Here is a 17,785-nt window from a genome sequence, read left to right as displayed (position 1 = left end):
GTATTATTTTAATATTTTACCATAATGTATAACTGAAGTAAATAAGAATTACTCAATAAAGCTCTTTTATCTTGTAGAAAATAAATAATGAGAGAAGCATCCCAAGCCTCTAACAATTTTGTTACAAACCTTCTTCATTCACCAAGAAAGCCATGTGGAAGTTGCCGACACTCTCTGGATAGAGGACTTCAAACTCCGTTAGAGGAAGGTAGTGAGTGACAAAGATTGTCAGACATTTAACCTGAAAATATGTACAAGTAATTAAATGCACATTTTTTCTAAACCTTATCAACTTTTGATATTTAATAAAATACAAATTTCACAAAATACAAATTATTTCAGCTATTTGCAACGTACTGTACACCACTTAAAAAATACAATAATGCCACACTGTTAAGGTAAGACTCCTCTTACTAACAGGAGGAAATCACATTTCTGCTTAATTGGAAGTAAAACTTAAACAGTAAAAGAGAAGGGCAGTAATGGTGTAAAAACTAATGTCTGATGTAACAAGTAACAGTTTTACAGTACCAAGGTTTCTAAAGTTACCATGAAATGGTAAATCCCATAACAATTTTAGCAAGTAATGACAATTTCTGTTACCCACTATAAACCATTTTAAAAAATGAAATATGTATTCTCATAAAATTCTTGACTGTAAATTTAAAGATATCAAATTGATTTTGGCTGTCATTTCTTCAGTCTAAATAAATTCAAATATTATATGACCTGTTCACTACTTGCCAAGCTGCATCCATCTATCTGTCTTGTTGCAAGATGGCAGTGGAAGACAACTGCAGCGTATACTGATTTAGTTTACTCTAAATGTGGCACACAAAATCATAGTTCACTAAATGACAGGTTCAGTTCCTCTGATGCCCTGCAAGTTGAGCCCCCATCCCCCTGCTTTGCCGTATCGTTTCACCTTTAAGGGGAATGCCTCCTTGAGTCCTCTACATGATCTGGTCATCTTTAAGGTTCTTCTCTCCAGTTCTCTCTTCTCCACCTGTGTCCAAAAGTTGCACTGGTCCTTGAATTAATTTGGATTTTACCCAGTGTCGAGTAATCCCTTTCCTACTTATTCTAAATACTGTACTTATACCAGATTGACTCTTCCTTCTCAGAGAGCCTCAGTACATCTGCCAACCCCTTTTACTGACTATTCATCCATCCCCTCTAATGCCTTTGGTTGCTGCCCTTCTATTTGATGATAGAGAGTCAAGACAACAAAGCTGGTCTTTCTTTAGCAAATTGGGACTCAGTCCTTTCTTCTCATGCTTGGGGATTGTGGTTTCAACAGCATATCTGTTGACCTTTCAAGCACTGGGCACTTTCTATTTCCACTCTTTGTTTTGAGAGATTTACTGAACACTGGTCTTCAGGCTTGCTTTCTCCTTCTCCATGAAAGATTCAGATGGTTCTCCATGTCTTCCTGACCCATCATTTGAATGAATGTCCGTTACAGAGTTGGTTACATAATGTGATTAATGGTCTGTTACAGAGTTGGTTATGCAATTTTTTTATAGTGATAAATTTGCCTTGATTGGAGTGACTAAGTCAGTAAGTCAGGGGCTTGAGTGTGGCAGTCTCTTTCTCACTAGTAGTTCACCTTTGGTAGTGGTTATGGCCTGGGATTATTGGGCTTTTCTGCTCCCTCAGGTATGTTTTGGTTCTGTGTTCATTCCTCACTCTGCATGCTGTGGTTACAATGATGGAAGGCACATCCAGCTATGTCCTGTCCGGTGTACTCATTTCAGCTCTTGCTCATCCCTTTTAACTTGGTGCTCTGAAGGGTAAAGTCTGCCTCAACCTTCCACCTTCCCTGCTTGCTTCATTCTTTTTTCCTAGGGTGGCTCTACATCATCATCCTCTTCCTGGATTACCCCTTCTGTGCAGGCATCCGATACTCAATATGCCTTAAACAATGGCAAGTAATTGTAAAAGAAAATTCACTTAAATTACGGAACCCATAAAACTACAAAATGAGAGCACCCACAAAACAATGGTTGCACTCCATACATACACAGAAGAATTATTTGCTTACTGAAGCAACAGCTGTTAAAACTGATACAGATGTAAAAACTTACTTTATTCAAGAAGTAATCAAGTGAGGCCATAGCGATAGCTACTCCATCATGGGTTGAGGTGCCTCGACCAAGCTCATCCAAGATGACAAGAGAATGACATGTAGCTTCCCGCATTATATCGGCAGTTTCTCCAACTTCTACCATAAAAGTACTTCGTCCTGAGTAAATCTCATCAGCTGCTCCCATTCTGGAAAAAAAATTTTAACACAGAACGTGAATACCTTAGTGATATTAAAGAGAGAGAGAGAGAGAGAGAGAGAGAGAGAGAGAGAGAGAGAGAGAGAGAGAGAGAGAGAGAGAGAGAGAGAGAGAGAGAGAGAGAGAGAGCATGCTGAAGTGTTCTTGCAGACAAAGACTCTACCCACAACCTTGTAAGAAGTTGATCAGTGTGTGTGTGTACTCTTTACTCATCTGTTCAGTGTAAACAAGTTTATTAAGGTGTCTAATAATTCATACCATTGAAAAGAACAAGAGATTGGCAAGACAAGCATATATTCCGTTGAAAACATTACTGAACTGAAAACAACTTACATTTGTTATGCTTCTTCTAATTCTCTCTCTGTTTCCCTTGCACTGTGTAACTTTATTTTCTTTAAATGATAACATGCACATTTATAGTACTGTACTATTGCAAACAATCTGTAAATGCTCTGGGGATCTTCATGGGGCCTGATAAAAGTATAATCATTTCTTCAGTTTCTGTCCATTTTCTTTTTTGTTTCATTGTTTTCCATTATGTGGTTTATCTTTAATTAATTTTGTTTGTTTAAAGCAGTTATATATATATTGCAAACAAGTGCCTAGAGTTGGCTGAGGTGTTATTCCATGATCAATGGTATATTATTTTTTAGTTGCTAAGAACATATCCACATTAAACCCATATTATAATGCTTTTGGTATTGAATCATTCACTTTTCAATAAAAATATATTCCTGAGGAACTTAGCCCAGTCACAGAGCAATGGTTGCTTGTTTTCAATCTGGATGACTGTGTTGTGTGTAGGGAGAAAGTTTAGCTTGTCTTACCTTTACATCCTTTTTTCACCTTTGTATTCACATCTTTTTCTACCTAGGCACCATCACAATTATCCTTCTGTAGGTTTTTCAGGTGTATGTTTACTAAATTACTTAAATATTTTCCTATTTAACTGGGTTAAAAGATGTCCCTCAGTATTTAAACACTGCAGAGACAGTGGTGATGTTATGAAAGACTCTTAGCAGTTTATGACCTAGTAACATCACACATAAAGATCACTTAGTCCCCTATAATTGATATTCCTTACCACACAATACTCAGGATGGCTAAAGACATGGATAACATTACATGAGAGTATATCCAACTACAACCACATCACTAACAACTGGATTGTTAATAATATTTATAATGCAGATGTCAACTGACTTCCCTTACAAATAGAAGGAATTCTCACCCAAGAAAAAGTCATGAGGCATTGATTGCTCAGGACCTGATTAAAAGCTTCTGTCCATGTATTTCAGATTTAGAAAATGAGGGGTTTGTACATTATATGGATACAATTATTCAAATTCCTAAATGTTCACAATACATAAAATATAATATAGAAGTGTGTTCAGTACAAGAATTGAAAAATAAACCTTTCCCCAAGAGATAGCAACAGACTTTACCAATGAACCTTATACATCTTGCATGTCAGTGCCAAGAAGGAACACAATCATAAATTGCTTCTATTTGGGAGTCTGAGACCTGCCATATTGTACCTTCATGCAGTTATACATTAGGAAGACTTGCCTTGAGTAGAAACACAGTTTTTGGCACAAAATCATGCAACACAACAAAAAACCTACGATGGTTGCAGGGCTGATCTATAGAATATTGACAAGTTTAATACAAGCATTGTAAAGGAGTTAAAGGAATGACTACAAGTAATATGGAAAACAATATATCAAAGAGCCAAGGAACTTAAAATCTTTGAATAAATACAAAATTCTCTTTATGAGTATTACCTATTTGAGAACTCTGAGCATTAAAAGTAGTTTAACTTACCTTGTATATATTGCATCTAAAACTGACATTTCCACATTGTCAGCAGGGACGTAACTGCCAATCTGAGACATTAGTGCAATTAATGCTACCTGCCTCATATAACAAGACTTTCCACCCATGTTTGGTCCTGTCACAAGCATAACTCGCTGACCATCACCCTATTTAAAAAAAAAAAAAAAAGTGCCGAAGTTACAATACTTTAAAAGGTAAGCACAACAATTATATGTAAATGCAATTGTATTTAGTAGCTTTAAACTTACCAGATGGTTAGGGGGTCTGGCCTTCTGATACGAGAAAATCTGATAAGTGACAAAGACCCACTAATACAGCCTATGCTTTAAAAATCAAGAAATCCCACAGCCAATAGTATGCATCTCTTCTAGAAAGGTGTTTACAACTCCAAAAGAATTTACTGATTCAAACTCACTTTCCTGCAAAAGCATTAAATTACCTTATGTCTTCATAATCAACTGGGATACATGCTTTGTACATTTTCCTAGGTTCAGGCTGTGATGTCAATCTAACAGATGGTACACATGAAATTAGTAGTACACAATATCAAATTATGTGCTAAACTGTTAAAATAAGAAAATGTCTTTGGATGATAGTTACAGTTTTCCTAAAGTAAAGAATTCTAAAAATGACAAACACCTTGGTACTCTGAGTTAGCCCTAAAATATCTTAAAATAGGCAAATACTGAAACTAAGAAGGTAAGTACAAAAATATCCTCTAAACTACAGCAAAAATCAAGCCAATGCTCAAGTTACAGTTTACATACTTACCTTTAGATTAGTATCATTTGAAACATATTGTTCTTCACCATATTTAAGTTGGCTAATCACAGGATGTTTACCACCAGAAATATGTAGAAATCCACAATTTTCACCGTCACTTGCATGAATTTTAGGTCGACAAAATCCATGAGATTTGGCAACACTAGCTAAAGCAATGAGGACATCAATCGTAGCCAGGAATCTCACAGCTTGTCGATGTTGCTGATAGTGCTCAGAAAAGGAGTCTAGCACTTGGAGCCATGCCTGTAATTTCCACCATTATCACATTAAAATTCAAGAATTATCAGTGGACAACATGTTATAAAAAATATACTTAGTACCTAATTGGATTGTTCTTATGCAGATAAGGTCAGACCACTTTAACGTTTTGAAAGAATTAAGGAAATTACTCAAGCTACCATATTCTCAATTACAAATTTAAAATTTTAGTAGCTGTTTAAATTTAATAAAATAATAATAATAATAATAATAATAATAATAATAATAATAATAATAATAATAATAATAATAATAATAAAAATAAATAAAATAATAATAATAATAATAAATAATAATAATAATAATAATAATAATAATAGCATTAGATTAAAGGGCTAGGCTTGGGCTAATTGTACAATGCATGGTGTTTAATGAAATTAATGCATTATCCCTCAAAAAGTAAGTGCTTGAATGAATGAAGTGAAGTTCTGCTGGCCTTGATATTTCTGTAACAGCAGTGCTGCTAGTTTTGTTATTTTCTCTAAACATTCATGGGGGGTTAGGACATTTTGTAGGGCTTTTGTAAACAACAAGACTTCTAAACATAAAAAAATATCAAGCTCAACCAACAATGCCCACAAACAACCACCTATGCCAATGATTTAGGCATTCATGAGTATCAAGGCTTGTTATATCCTTTCAATGCCATCTGGATTTCTACCAGCATGATCAGTGATATCAGTTAACTCTCCTTGAAATGTAAAGCATTCAATATATGATGAATATGGGCAGCCTCACATTGCCCTTAGAGGATCCTTATTGCATATGGCCTTGATAAAATCTGTACAAACAGTGTGCTTGCCTAATGTTAGCCAGTATGTGCAGAATGACAGGAGATATACACTATGATTGTTCAAGCAAAGAGCAAGACAGAAAACTGATCAATGTTTTAGCTGTTTCTTAGTTGTGCTGCTTAGCTGAAGCCTAGCATAACTGCCAAAATCAAATTCAACATCTGTCATCCGAAAATTGTTTGAATTAATTTACATACCAAATGGCATTCAGCCTGAAGTTCTTCTCGAAGAATTTGTAACTTTGTAAATAATTTCTCTACCTCAGGTGGTCTGAATCTGCAGCAAGCTTTTGTCCTGTAAATAACAAGCACTGAGAATTTGCCAAGAGGTACACTGAATGCTGAAATGAATATAGAACATAAATGATGGAATATGAGCCTATATTATTTATTCACCTTTAAATACTCTTCAGGAAGGCAATAGCAAACAAATGGCTAAAAGCTCAAAATTGGTATCACAAGTTTCTCGTCACAACCATATCCATCACATGTATGTTTTACATTCATGTCTAAAATGTCTAAAATGTTCCCATTGTTCATGGTTGCTACGTGACAGCCTTACGTCTTATAATTTTTAGCTCAGTAAGATTAAATTACCATTTATAACTAAATACTTATGGTCAGATCAGCCATCTTTTCAATCTCTTCTTGGTGGTTTAACACTACCACGGCATAAGATCTACAGTTAAGACAGTGGCAGGTAACTCAGAAGAATCTGAACTACATGTTGGTATGAAAAAGCATAAGAACTGAACCTTTAATTACTATTTCAGTAACAGAGAAGTTATAGAGGAGTGCAGGAAGGTTGGCACTAGGGAGCTACTGTGTAAATATATCACCTGTGTCAACAACAGAATTGAAGGATGAGTCCTAAGAAATCTTTAATTGACGGGAAAATGGAATAAAGAAAAACAAAGGAAGCCTTCAATGTAAAGACATGATGATTATTAATGATGATGATAGATTTCTTAAATTCAAAGTGAAACATTTAACAGTTCTGGTATACAATATGTGGTATAAAATAAAAAAAAATAGATTCTAAGTAAAATAACAAAACAAAGAAAGAGTTCAAACCTACATTCTCTTTAACCACAAAGAGGAATTAATAAAAAAAAATTCAAAGAACTACATAATCAAATTATATATTTCTCACAGCAAAGGCATTTGGAAAAATTACTTGTGCATTACAAATAATGGAGGTATCTAAAGATTATATTTAACATCAATGACCACATTTAATACCTATGATAATTTCTCTCAATATTTTTGTCATTGGTATTATCTATTTTAAAAGAAGATAACAAAAATGCATTAAGTGCAGCGATAGACAATCCTTACGTATTTATTTTATTCCAGTCCTTGGGAACAGCTTTTAATTGGGCATTTTTCACTTCAACTAGGTATTCTAGTCCAGACACCGTTGTGTACTTGAATCCTGGTAGTCGCAGAACCTAAATGAAAAATGTGAACAAAAATTAATTAGGAATAAACTTAAAAATCCTAAAGCCCAATTTTTTCATGAACAGACATAACCTGTATATGATTGTTCAAGAAAAAATTAGTCAGTTATAAAAAATATATCTACAAACTATATCAACAAAATATATCTACAAGCCAGGGAACTACACAGAAAGTCAGTACATCAATACTGCATCTTACTAGAATTGCATGCTAACCCAACCTGAGTGAACCTCCTTAACTCGAGTATTTACATTCTCTTAAACTATTTGAATATTATGAAAAATCTTTACTGCAGCACAACCTAGTGGCAATTTTAGTAACAATTACCTTATCAAACTACTGTATATGAAACTGCTATACCCTTAGCCAATATGCTTCCAAATACACCCTTAGTCACTATGCTTCTAAATACCCTTACAAAAACATGAGTACATACCTTACCTATATCAGATCTATGAGCATCAAGTTCTTTCTCTACCTGTTTTATTGCTTCTTGCTTCTCAATGACTTTTGGAAACAGTGAAAAGCTCTTAAACAGTGTAGTCTTTTTGCCTTCTCTGAAACACAGTCAAATTTTAACAATCAAATTCATCCAAATTTTCAATTAGGAAGCAGAGAGTGGAGGAGCATAACATGAGAGGAGCAATAGAGATACTCTTGAAATGTGGAGTCATGAGAATTGGAGTACTGTACTAGGAAAGAAACTGTCACCAACAATCCAAGGATTCCAATCTTTATAAATTACTGAAAAGCACGGTGATGCTCTGAGTACAAGATTGCCCTAAAGGAGGTAGTAAAAGTGGTTCAATTAGCCTCATAAAATATATTAAAGTTTACAATAAAATTAATCTGTCACAGGTAAAAGTTTTAACAAAATCATGAAACTCGTAATAAAGTCTGGTATTTTCCATAACCATGATGTTTCATCTTTTGAGAAGAGAGGCCTATTGCTCAATTCATACTCAAAATCCTGTTATAAATAAATATAGTCAAGAAAAGCCATCAGAGGGTGATATTTAAATTCCATATACTGCTGCACAATATGCATTAACACAAATATTTGATCTGTGCAACTCTTGTCTTTTCTAAAACCAGCTCGTTCACCTCTATGCCTTTTAGTCAATTTTTTCTCAAGTCTACTGAGAATAAACATGCTGAATATTTTCATCACAACCAATACCAGTGAAATGCTTAAACTTTAGTACCTTCCAAGACTTCCACCTTCTAATCATCTGGCTTGGTTTCCTAATCACATGTTCTAAAAATCAGTCAAGTTAGTATACAAGCTGTCACTTCACAGCAAAAATCATCTCAGCAATGATTTCATCATGACCTGGTATTTCCCTTTTCTAAGTTTCTTTATTACTGATTTCAATTCTAAAACTTGATTCTTAATGGATATTGCATTTTCTGTATAATGGCACCTCAACTTAATGGACAATTGGGGGTCTACCCTCTGAATTAGTAATGAAATTCTTTAAGTAAAGTAGCCTATTTGATACTCCAGAGCATACAGTAATTCCATATAAAGTAATTAACAGCCTATCTTAGTTGGTATTTTGCCATCACCCTTCAATTTATAATGTAAATTTACTTATTACTTAATTTCAGATAATCTGCAAAATTAATCGCTCTTAAAAATACTACAAACAATTCAGAATTTTACAGTGTAGCCTAACAAATATGTAGATGACTGCAGAATTCCTACATACTTATGCCTATAAAATCCTACCTACTTATGCCTATAAAATATGTAAAATACACGAAACTCGCAAGAGTACAAAAAAAAATTCCTTTGAGTTATTTTTATGTTTCATACATAATATAAGTGCGGGCTATGCAATGTTGATGTGTTTAGACCCAAAGACTAATGCTTACAGTGTTTGTTGGCTTGGCTGCCCATCATGCCTCAGTACAAAAGATTTGGGTAAAAACTACTACTTCCTCCAACGCATTCTGTCGATAAACCAAAACAGGCAGCAGCATATTAGATGAACAGTCTACCATCTCTTTCTTCCAAAGGGTGCTTACCAAAACGCCTCAAAAAACTCTTCTTGCTTCTTATCTGCTATTTCTGGGGTAGTTGGGTACTTCATACTTTGCTGCCAACCTCATTTTATCCACTTATCATTATTCTTTAAGACCACTTCCTTTCTTACTCAACAGTTATCTCAAAATTACCTCCAGCATTTTACTAGAGTCTTGAATAGCCAGCCTTTCTTTATTTAAGCTATTTGCCAGTTACCAAATTAAAAACACCAAGCTGGCAGTCTTATTATATAACCATATGTTCAGAAATATACTGTTAACATGGCTGATTCAGGTATAAAAGCTTCTTACTTGGCATCCTTTCTGCCTAAGTAGCCGTTCATCAAAGGATGGCAACTGTTTGTTTGACATGAACAAAAATGTATGGTCAAACAAGCATTTTCTTTTGTGCAAAAAACCCACTGCCTTAAGTTCTGACTCAGCCTTTCTCTACACTGATGGGGTGAAGATATCTCCCTACAGCAAAGCTCCAAGCTGATGAGAACACGTGATTACCTTACAAAGGGGGTCTTCTACCATCTTACAGATTACTATTTTCTTCTTTCATTAATGAGGGAATGTGGTCAACACTTCAAAACAAAGGATAGGACATGTAAAGCACTGACTTATGTGCATGAAGTAGAATATTCAAAACATTTTATCATATCTAATATCAAATATTTAAAAAAACCATATATTCTTACTTGGCACTTGATTCATTTATATTACTTGCATACGCCTGAATATCTGACAGTCCATCTAAAACCTCTTCTATCAGATTCCTCATGGCAGGTGCACGTACATTGTCTGTCAAGTTACCACTAACTCTTGAGAGTTTTGCATGCACTTGACTTAATCCATTTACTGCGATCCAAAATTCATGTGGACTACACTGAAAAAGAAAGTTTTAGGTGGTATTCTCCATACAAAAATTAAATTATATTAGACATGTAATATATACATTATTTTATTTAAGATTTGAAATACATGGAACTTATAAGAAAAATATAAATATAAACATGGAACTTTATAAGAAAAATATAAGAAAAAATGTCACACTAAGGTTCGTCGCTTCTAAGAGAACAGAGCTTGGTGTTAACACTCTTATAAGGTTTAGTATGATCAACTCCTATGGTCTAAAAGCGCTGACATACTTTGACATTCAAATACTATTTTATTCAAGACTTCACTTCTAAAATTCCTCCCACTTTCTTCTTCACACAAACAAAATTCCATGTCTAAAAAAGCTTGTACATAGTGTACATTTTTATGTACATGACAGATATGGAAATAAAATAAACACAACCCCTCCTAAATTGATGAATACTTTAATTATCAATAAGCTTCTTTTCTACTTTAACTTTCATAGCTTTCTGTAATATACTGTACCTATTAACAATAAATAGACAAATGCACATGTAGAAATCCTTCTATCAAGAAATATTGATGAAAATTTTTTTAATACAGCAAAGAAGTCCCTGTTCATGCAATTCTTTAATTTAGTATTTTTCACCTAATGAATATTTGCTTCCCCTTAAGGGACGGGCTAAATATTTATATATTAAACACACCCGGGACCGGGCAAACTTTAAGGTTGGCCAATTTGAGAAAAAAACAAGTCAATGGAAAGAGGAAGATATGCAAATGCACATGGTGTAAGAAACAAAATTCTAAAAATTTTTCCATACCTTCCAAGGAAAGTTGACAGTGACTATTTACAACCCTGTGTGGGGCCTCTTGTACAAGACACTCATAAAAATATGCTAATTTCACCAAGTTATACATGTTTTCTTTAATAATTCATTTTACTTTATTTTGCAAAATTATAATTACAACTCACGCAATATCATAATGGATAAGAACTAAAACCAGTAACAAATTCTGAATATGTATGTTATACAATATTTATGAGATTTACAGAGCTGGGGAGGCACAGTAACTTTTTGTGAGGTATACATGTTTTTTCTAATATTTCTTTGCAAAATTACAATTACAGCTGACATACTACCATAAAAGATAAGAACTAAAACCAACAGCAATCCCTGGGTATATCTATGAGCATATAAATAAAAAGACACCATGGGATAGAGGGGCAATACATTCACCCATCAAGTCTCAAGGCAGACTGATCCCCCTCATTTATTGACCATTGAAGTGATATGAACATCTTTCCTGCTAAATTCATCCAAATTGTATGGCACATAATATTAATACCCATACAAGTTAGCCCGTCCATCAATCAAAACGTGTTATAGATACTCATATGATGATGTCTGCCCATTTAGGGTTAAAAGTTGAGACAATAGGGCTGGTCTGCATCATTTGCATGACTTGTTCACAAGTCCCACTTGAGTGATCCTGAGTGTGGCATTAGTCAGCATCCAGCGATCACAAAGATGACAGCTGGCATACTGTACTTAGATCTCTAGCAGTACTGTACTACACTGAGCATTACACCAGCAAATTCTGACGTAAGTGAAGAAGTGTACTGCATGGTTGTATTTTAGTGTCTGAAATCCTAATGGTATATCAAAACTGAGAAATGCAATAGTGCAGTGACTTTTCCATGAATTGTCATCAATGGGGCATCCTCTCAATGGCAAAATATTAAAAATGGTGTGCCTCACAATTCGGTACCAGGTCCTTTGTTCTTCATTATCTACAAAAATGACCTGGACTTATAGCTAACTAGCAAACTCAGCAGATTTTGCTGATGTTATAAAAATTGTACAGTACATCAGTGCTGTGATTATCAAAATGAAATAACTGCAAGACATTGAAACAACACATGAATGGTCCGTAAGATGGCAGATGCAATCCAACTTTAGATCAGCAAGGGCCTTTGTCCTTGTCATCTGTTCATATCCTTGACCCAAACAAAAGCCTCTTCATCTTCACCACGACTAGGTTGTCCTTTTGGTAATCTCATAGACAGTTAAAAAAGATAACATTCTGATTCCCTACATGAACAGCATCATCTTTCTGAAGGGCTCTAAATCCAGTACAATTAACTGGACGAATCTGTTCACCACACAAATCATTTGCATTGCACTTAGGAGATATGTTCAAGATAGTCACAATATTTAAAACACTTGAACACCACCACACAGTAACCGATTAGCATAAAAAATTACATTGCATCTGTCCAAAATTAACATCAAGATTAACAACACATTCAACCATACTACTTTCTTAGAAAATGGCTCAACATGGTAAAATGACAAAAGCTTCTAAACATGATTTTTACAGCAATTGGAACATAGCAGCATATAGCCTGCCAGATTACATAGAAAATTAACTGACTCATACAGTGACACCCATTTTCCAAACTAGTTAATTCTGTTCAGACTAATAATCCACTTTGGGGACATAAGACATAAGGGATTAGTGATTGGTGTTCACTAAAATGGCTAGTTTTTCTAAACTATTCAATCTGTGAGCAGCATTTTTTATCCATCTGAAACAAAGTCATCATAAAAAAGTAAATGTTCAATATGTAGTAAACTATCTAAGGCTATAGTATTTTCCTTTGCTGCATAGCTTCTGATAACCTACATTCACTGGTGGTCATTTCTTGATTCATAATGTACCCTACTTTATGAAAAGAAACAGAAGTGGTTTGGAATGACTGAATAAATGAATGAAGTTGGCATCAATGTGGTGAGAGAACAGTTATAGATACAGTACTACACTATGCTGGCCTTCTGAAACCAATATTCCTATCTTGAATTTTAGTGTTTCTCTCTAAAACTCTGCATCATAGGAACCATTAATAATGCCTTCTTAGCAATTTGTTTCTTACACAACAATGGATTATTAAAGATTTATAGGTTTATCCTGCCTATTCAGTATTGACATGAGATCCTTCATATTAAACATGGAAGCAGTAGATACTTTTTCAGTCGGATTCCAAATTTATGCATACTCTCAGATGATTAGGGCAGTCATTGAAAAAACAAGTGTGCCTTTCACAACAAACTGTAAGGATATTAAATGTTCTTTGTAGCATGCCTTGGGCACCTTGCAGTATTTCTTTCTGCCTTTTACTTGTCCTTTGTTCCCTTTGGTTTCTTTTACATTTCCTTTGTTTCATTTTGTTTCTTTTACATTCCATCTGTTTCAGTTGGTGTCTTTTACATTTCATCTGTTCAATTTTGGTCTTACTTTTCAAGTGGTCTCTTTTACTTTTTTTTTGTTCCATTTGATCTCTTTTACTTATCATTTGATCTATTTGGTCTCTTACTTTTCATTTGTTCCATTTGGTCTCTTACTTTTTATTTGTTCCATTTGGTCTTTTTTACATTTCATTTGTCCCATTTGGTCTCTCATACACTTTGTTTGTGCCACTTGGTCTCTTTTAATTTTCCTTTGTTCCAACTGGTCTCTAGTTTCTGAGCTGTCCACCTTTGTCTTGCTAGTCTTCACCTCATTTCACAAACAGATCTGCCTTACAGAAATCCCATGGCCCAATGGTAGTTTGGAAAAATTACTTCTGATAAACTGACAGTAACTTCCAGTTTATTTAGAAAATATATCATGATATCAAAAGATGTGTTAATTATAAAATACATAATTGTTTTTTGATAAAAAAAAAAAGCAATCTTGCTCAGATAGTCTGTGTTTACATAATGATAAAAGCAGAAAAAATGCTCTACTGATTGCATTTAGCAATGAGTAATATTAATGCATATTCTTTAATAAAAGAACATGCATTTATACTACCCATGAATACAGTGTAGTATTATAAATGCACATTCTTTGATAAAATGTGATAGAATGATTCATTCAATGTAAAAGGGCTCATATCCAACAAAAATGATGTACATACCTTTTTATGAAAGATAGTTGTGAGGGCTCTTTCAAAGTCTGGAAGTTTATACAGAACATTTCTGAGAGTTGTATATACAGGAGAATCTGAATTCATAATATCTTCAATCATATCTTGCCTTTCTTTGATTTCTTCTAAATTTAATAATGGCTGAACTATCCAGCGGCGAAGTAATCTGAAAGCGTAGCAAAGCAAGCAATATATTACGTAACTCTAGAAGTAAAAAATTAAAAATCAATCAATATGTACTGTACAATTAAACATAAAACTGGCCCTTGTTATCCCTATTTCAAGTTACTGATAAAATACTTTGATAGCAAATAGTTGTCTATTTATAGCATAATGTCTTAATGACCATTAAAAGAAAGTGTGAGAGAATGAAGAGTGTAAAATCTACAGACAAAAAGATTTACGTATCATTATCTCTCTTTTAAAATAAATTTTAATTACTTTTGAATGGCAAAATATTATATTAAAATTTATATTATTTTATCATTATTAATACACTTCACTGGGAAATAGTCACTATAATTTTCTGTTAGACTTTTAATCTCTCACTCTTTTATAAACTACAATGACTTTTTAAATGAAAATCTACATTATTATTTTATATATTAATATTATTACAATCACTGACTTCAGTGGGAGATAACCAAGGAAAAATAGCATATGTCTTATGATTATATCATAAAACTTTGCAAAAAAGCAAATTACTCCAGATCTTTGAGGGTTTACTTGTACTGTATATGCAGGTAAAGAACAAGAATCATTGTGTAAATTACTATAGATATATTTAAACTTGATATCATTACTCATCTATTCTACACCATCTCTTCAACCTTCAACCACTTTTTCAATACAAAATTCAAGAAAAGGGTGAACAGCAAAGGTAACATAAAATTCCCTTGTAGCTCCCACTATTTACTGCAAGTGTACTTGACAGTACTCCATCAACATTACATCTGTTTTGTTCATGGATACTTCAGATTAATTCTACACATATCATGGACATATCATAGTGTTGTAAGATCTCCCATAGCACAGGTCTGCACTTGGTGTCAAATGCATTTCCATAATCAACAAAAACCATCGGAATTTTTAGATATACAGTACACTGATACAGTACTTTGCTTTTGGCTTATGCTTCATATATTTTCATATAGAATTACATCATTGAAAAACAATTAAGGACAGAATCCAATTACACTATAAATTTTTCACTTGATGAAATTTCCTCATTAGAAATTTTTTCAAGATATCATTAAATATAAGCTGACCATCCATTGGGTTGAAAACTACATACTGTAAGTGTAGAATTCACTGGATCAGAAATATCATTAATTTTAACAATGGAAAACTTTTAAAGTTTCTATAGCAGTTACCCCAATTATATTACATTAAATATTACTGGTACCAACAATTTGTTAAAACAGTTATGGTTACTCCAATCACCACCTGCCAAACAATACTGACATGCATCACCTCTTTACACTCTTACCTGGATCCAAACTTTGTCTGCGTTTTATCAAGAGCCCAGAATAAACTGCCTTTCACTCCGCCATCAACTCCATTGGCTAAGACCTCTAGGTTTCTCACTGTTGCTCCACTCAATCTCATGTAATGTTTCTTCAAGCTGTACGGTTGGATTGTTCTGCCAAAAGATTAAAAAAAAAGTGTTCTATCTTACATGTGACTGTATCTGCTGACTGAAATGTAAATCATATTAGAATATATTTTGTAGTACCCATAAAGTGAAATTTTACTAAAATTCAATAATTTTAGCTATCAGAAACTAGTTTTATAAGTTTTAAATATTTGTTTATAAGCTTTCCTACCCAGCCATTTTAACAATACGATCCAGTTTAAATTCCTTGAGATACTCCAGGGTGGCTCCTATGCAGCCTACAACACTTGATGGGAGAGATGTTATATGTTTTACTTTTCCTTCCTCTCCTTCAAACATTTCACAGACCCGTCTCAGAGCATCTGAATAATCAAACTTTTCACTGGTGAGTCGTTCAATCCTGATGCGATCCTCAGATCTATTTGATGAAAAAGTTAACAATAAGTACAACATCTACAATAGCAAAAAAAAAATCATAAAAAACACATGGCAGTAAATAAAAACTAAGATATATAACTAATTACAATAAAACATAGCAAGATGAAAAATATACATGTTCAAACCTGACTTGGATAGATAAGATAGTAAAATATACTCAATGCACAAAGTGATTTATGAAAGAATACAATAGTGAATTTATAATTATCAGACTTTTATTTGACTCTCAACCAATGGTAAGAAAACTAGTCACAGTTAGGGATGAAATTAGGCTGTGTGTACCATTAATGAAGGCATGCATTACTATGTACATACAATATAAACTATAAAAAACATAACAGAAAGTAGAGAATTCATAAAACCTGCATTAACTAGAGTAAATAATGAGCATAACTATGATAAAAAAGTGCATTTTGGTTGCATAATATTCACAATTGTATACTTCGAATTCATGAAAAATTACCACACAGTAATATAAAACAGTATTCAATGAATTTATACACTTTACTCCTAACTCCATATGTACTGTATTTCTCACTCCGTACAATAAAAAATAAATATCCCTACCAATATTTCCTTCATTTTATTATTTCCTGTTAATTTTATGTTGAGTCTTCTCAGTTTTTTGTATGATTGTTTTCTCTTTAACACGGACAAAAATTGGCCAATAGTCACGTTTTGGCAGAGAGAAATACATTGGCAGCATGTGTACAACAGTTTTTCTTTCATATACAACAGAGAAGGTAGTGAAATAGGTGGGATAATCCCATAGAGTTGAACTCTATGTGACTATTCCCAGTACTCCACTATCTTCTCTGTTGTAAAGAGAATAAACTCCTGTACACATGCTGCTGATGTGTTTCTCTCTATAAAAATATGAACATTGGCCAATTATAGTCCAATACATATTACCGTAGAAGGGCTTAGAATTGTATGGAAAATTGAGAAGACTCAATATAAAATTATCTCAAATCATGCATCCATCCTATTTAACAAGACATCTTAAAAATAAAACTGGGGAAGTTTTTTGGGTCATGAAGTAATATCAAGATAAAAATAAAAAGACACCCAACATTAAAAGAAAAAATATATAAAAGAGTGATACCAAGTTATAGAACTGAATTTAAAATGTATTTTTGGAACATCGCAAATTTGGCAGTTAATTTGCAAACAAAATCTAAATTCTTACCTAACTGAAGCTGCTGTTATTGTCTGGACAGTGAGACTTGATGTATCCTCAGCTATCAATGCTTCCACAGGCTGGATATGGTCCAAATGGCACCAAAGTTCTGACCGGGTTGTAGAATCCTCAAAAGTATCATAAATAATGTCACCAGTACTGGGTTGGATTGCCTGTCAAAAGATTTCTTAATATTATAAAAACATAGATACTCATTTACTTTTAAATAAAATTAAAAATATGTAAATGCAAAATGAATAAACCAATAAAT

At 33.5% G+C, this 17,785-nt stretch overlaps 1 protein-coding gene across 3 annotated transcripts in view; it reads right to left on the bottom strand.

Moving 5' to 3' along the window:
• LOC136849227 (DNA mismatch repair protein Msh3-like) overlaps nucleotides 1-17,785 on the bottom strand; it is a 95,209-nt gene that overhangs the window by 4,349 nt on the left and 73,075 nt on the right. For all 3 annotated transcript variants that reach the window (XM_067122441.1, XM_067122440.1, XM_067122442.1), the window contains exons 8-19: nucleotides 17,524-17,687; nucleotides 16,108-16,314; nucleotides 15,771-15,923; nucleotides 14,273-14,447; nucleotides 10,149-10,336; nucleotides 7,853-7,973; nucleotides 7,294-7,406; nucleotides 6,154-6,250; nucleotides 4,893-5,147; nucleotides 4,110-4,267; nucleotides 2,088-2,274; nucleotides 130-241 (exon numbers count right to left, since the gene is read on the bottom strand). In XM_067122441.1, the coding sequence (XP_066978542.1) occupies nucleotides 130-241; nucleotides 2,088-2,274; nucleotides 4,110-4,267; nucleotides 4,893-5,147; nucleotides 6,154-6,250; nucleotides 7,294-7,406; nucleotides 7,853-7,973; nucleotides 10,149-10,336; nucleotides 14,273-14,447; nucleotides 15,771-15,923; nucleotides 16,108-16,314; nucleotides 17,524-17,687 (1,930 nt within the window). The remainder of the gene's footprint in view (nucleotides 1-129; nucleotides 242-2,087; nucleotides 2,275-4,109; nucleotides 4,268-4,892; nucleotides 5,148-6,153; nucleotides 6,251-7,293; nucleotides 7,407-7,852; nucleotides 7,974-10,148; nucleotides 10,337-14,272; nucleotides 14,448-15,770; nucleotides 15,924-16,107; nucleotides 16,315-17,523; nucleotides 17,688-17,785) is intronic.

The sequence above is a fragment of the Macrobrachium rosenbergii genome, chromosome 20 (genome assembly GCF_040412425.1).
Source record: "Macrobrachium rosenbergii isolate ZJJX-2024 chromosome 20, ASM4041242v1, whole genome shotgun sequence".
NCBI classification, from domain to species: domain Eukaryota; kingdom Metazoa; phylum Arthropoda; class Malacostraca; order Decapoda; family Palaemonidae; genus Macrobrachium; species Macrobrachium rosenbergii.
The sequence above is the reverse complement of the archived record's forward strand: the minus strand, read 5'-3'. Positions and strand labels throughout refer to the sequence as shown.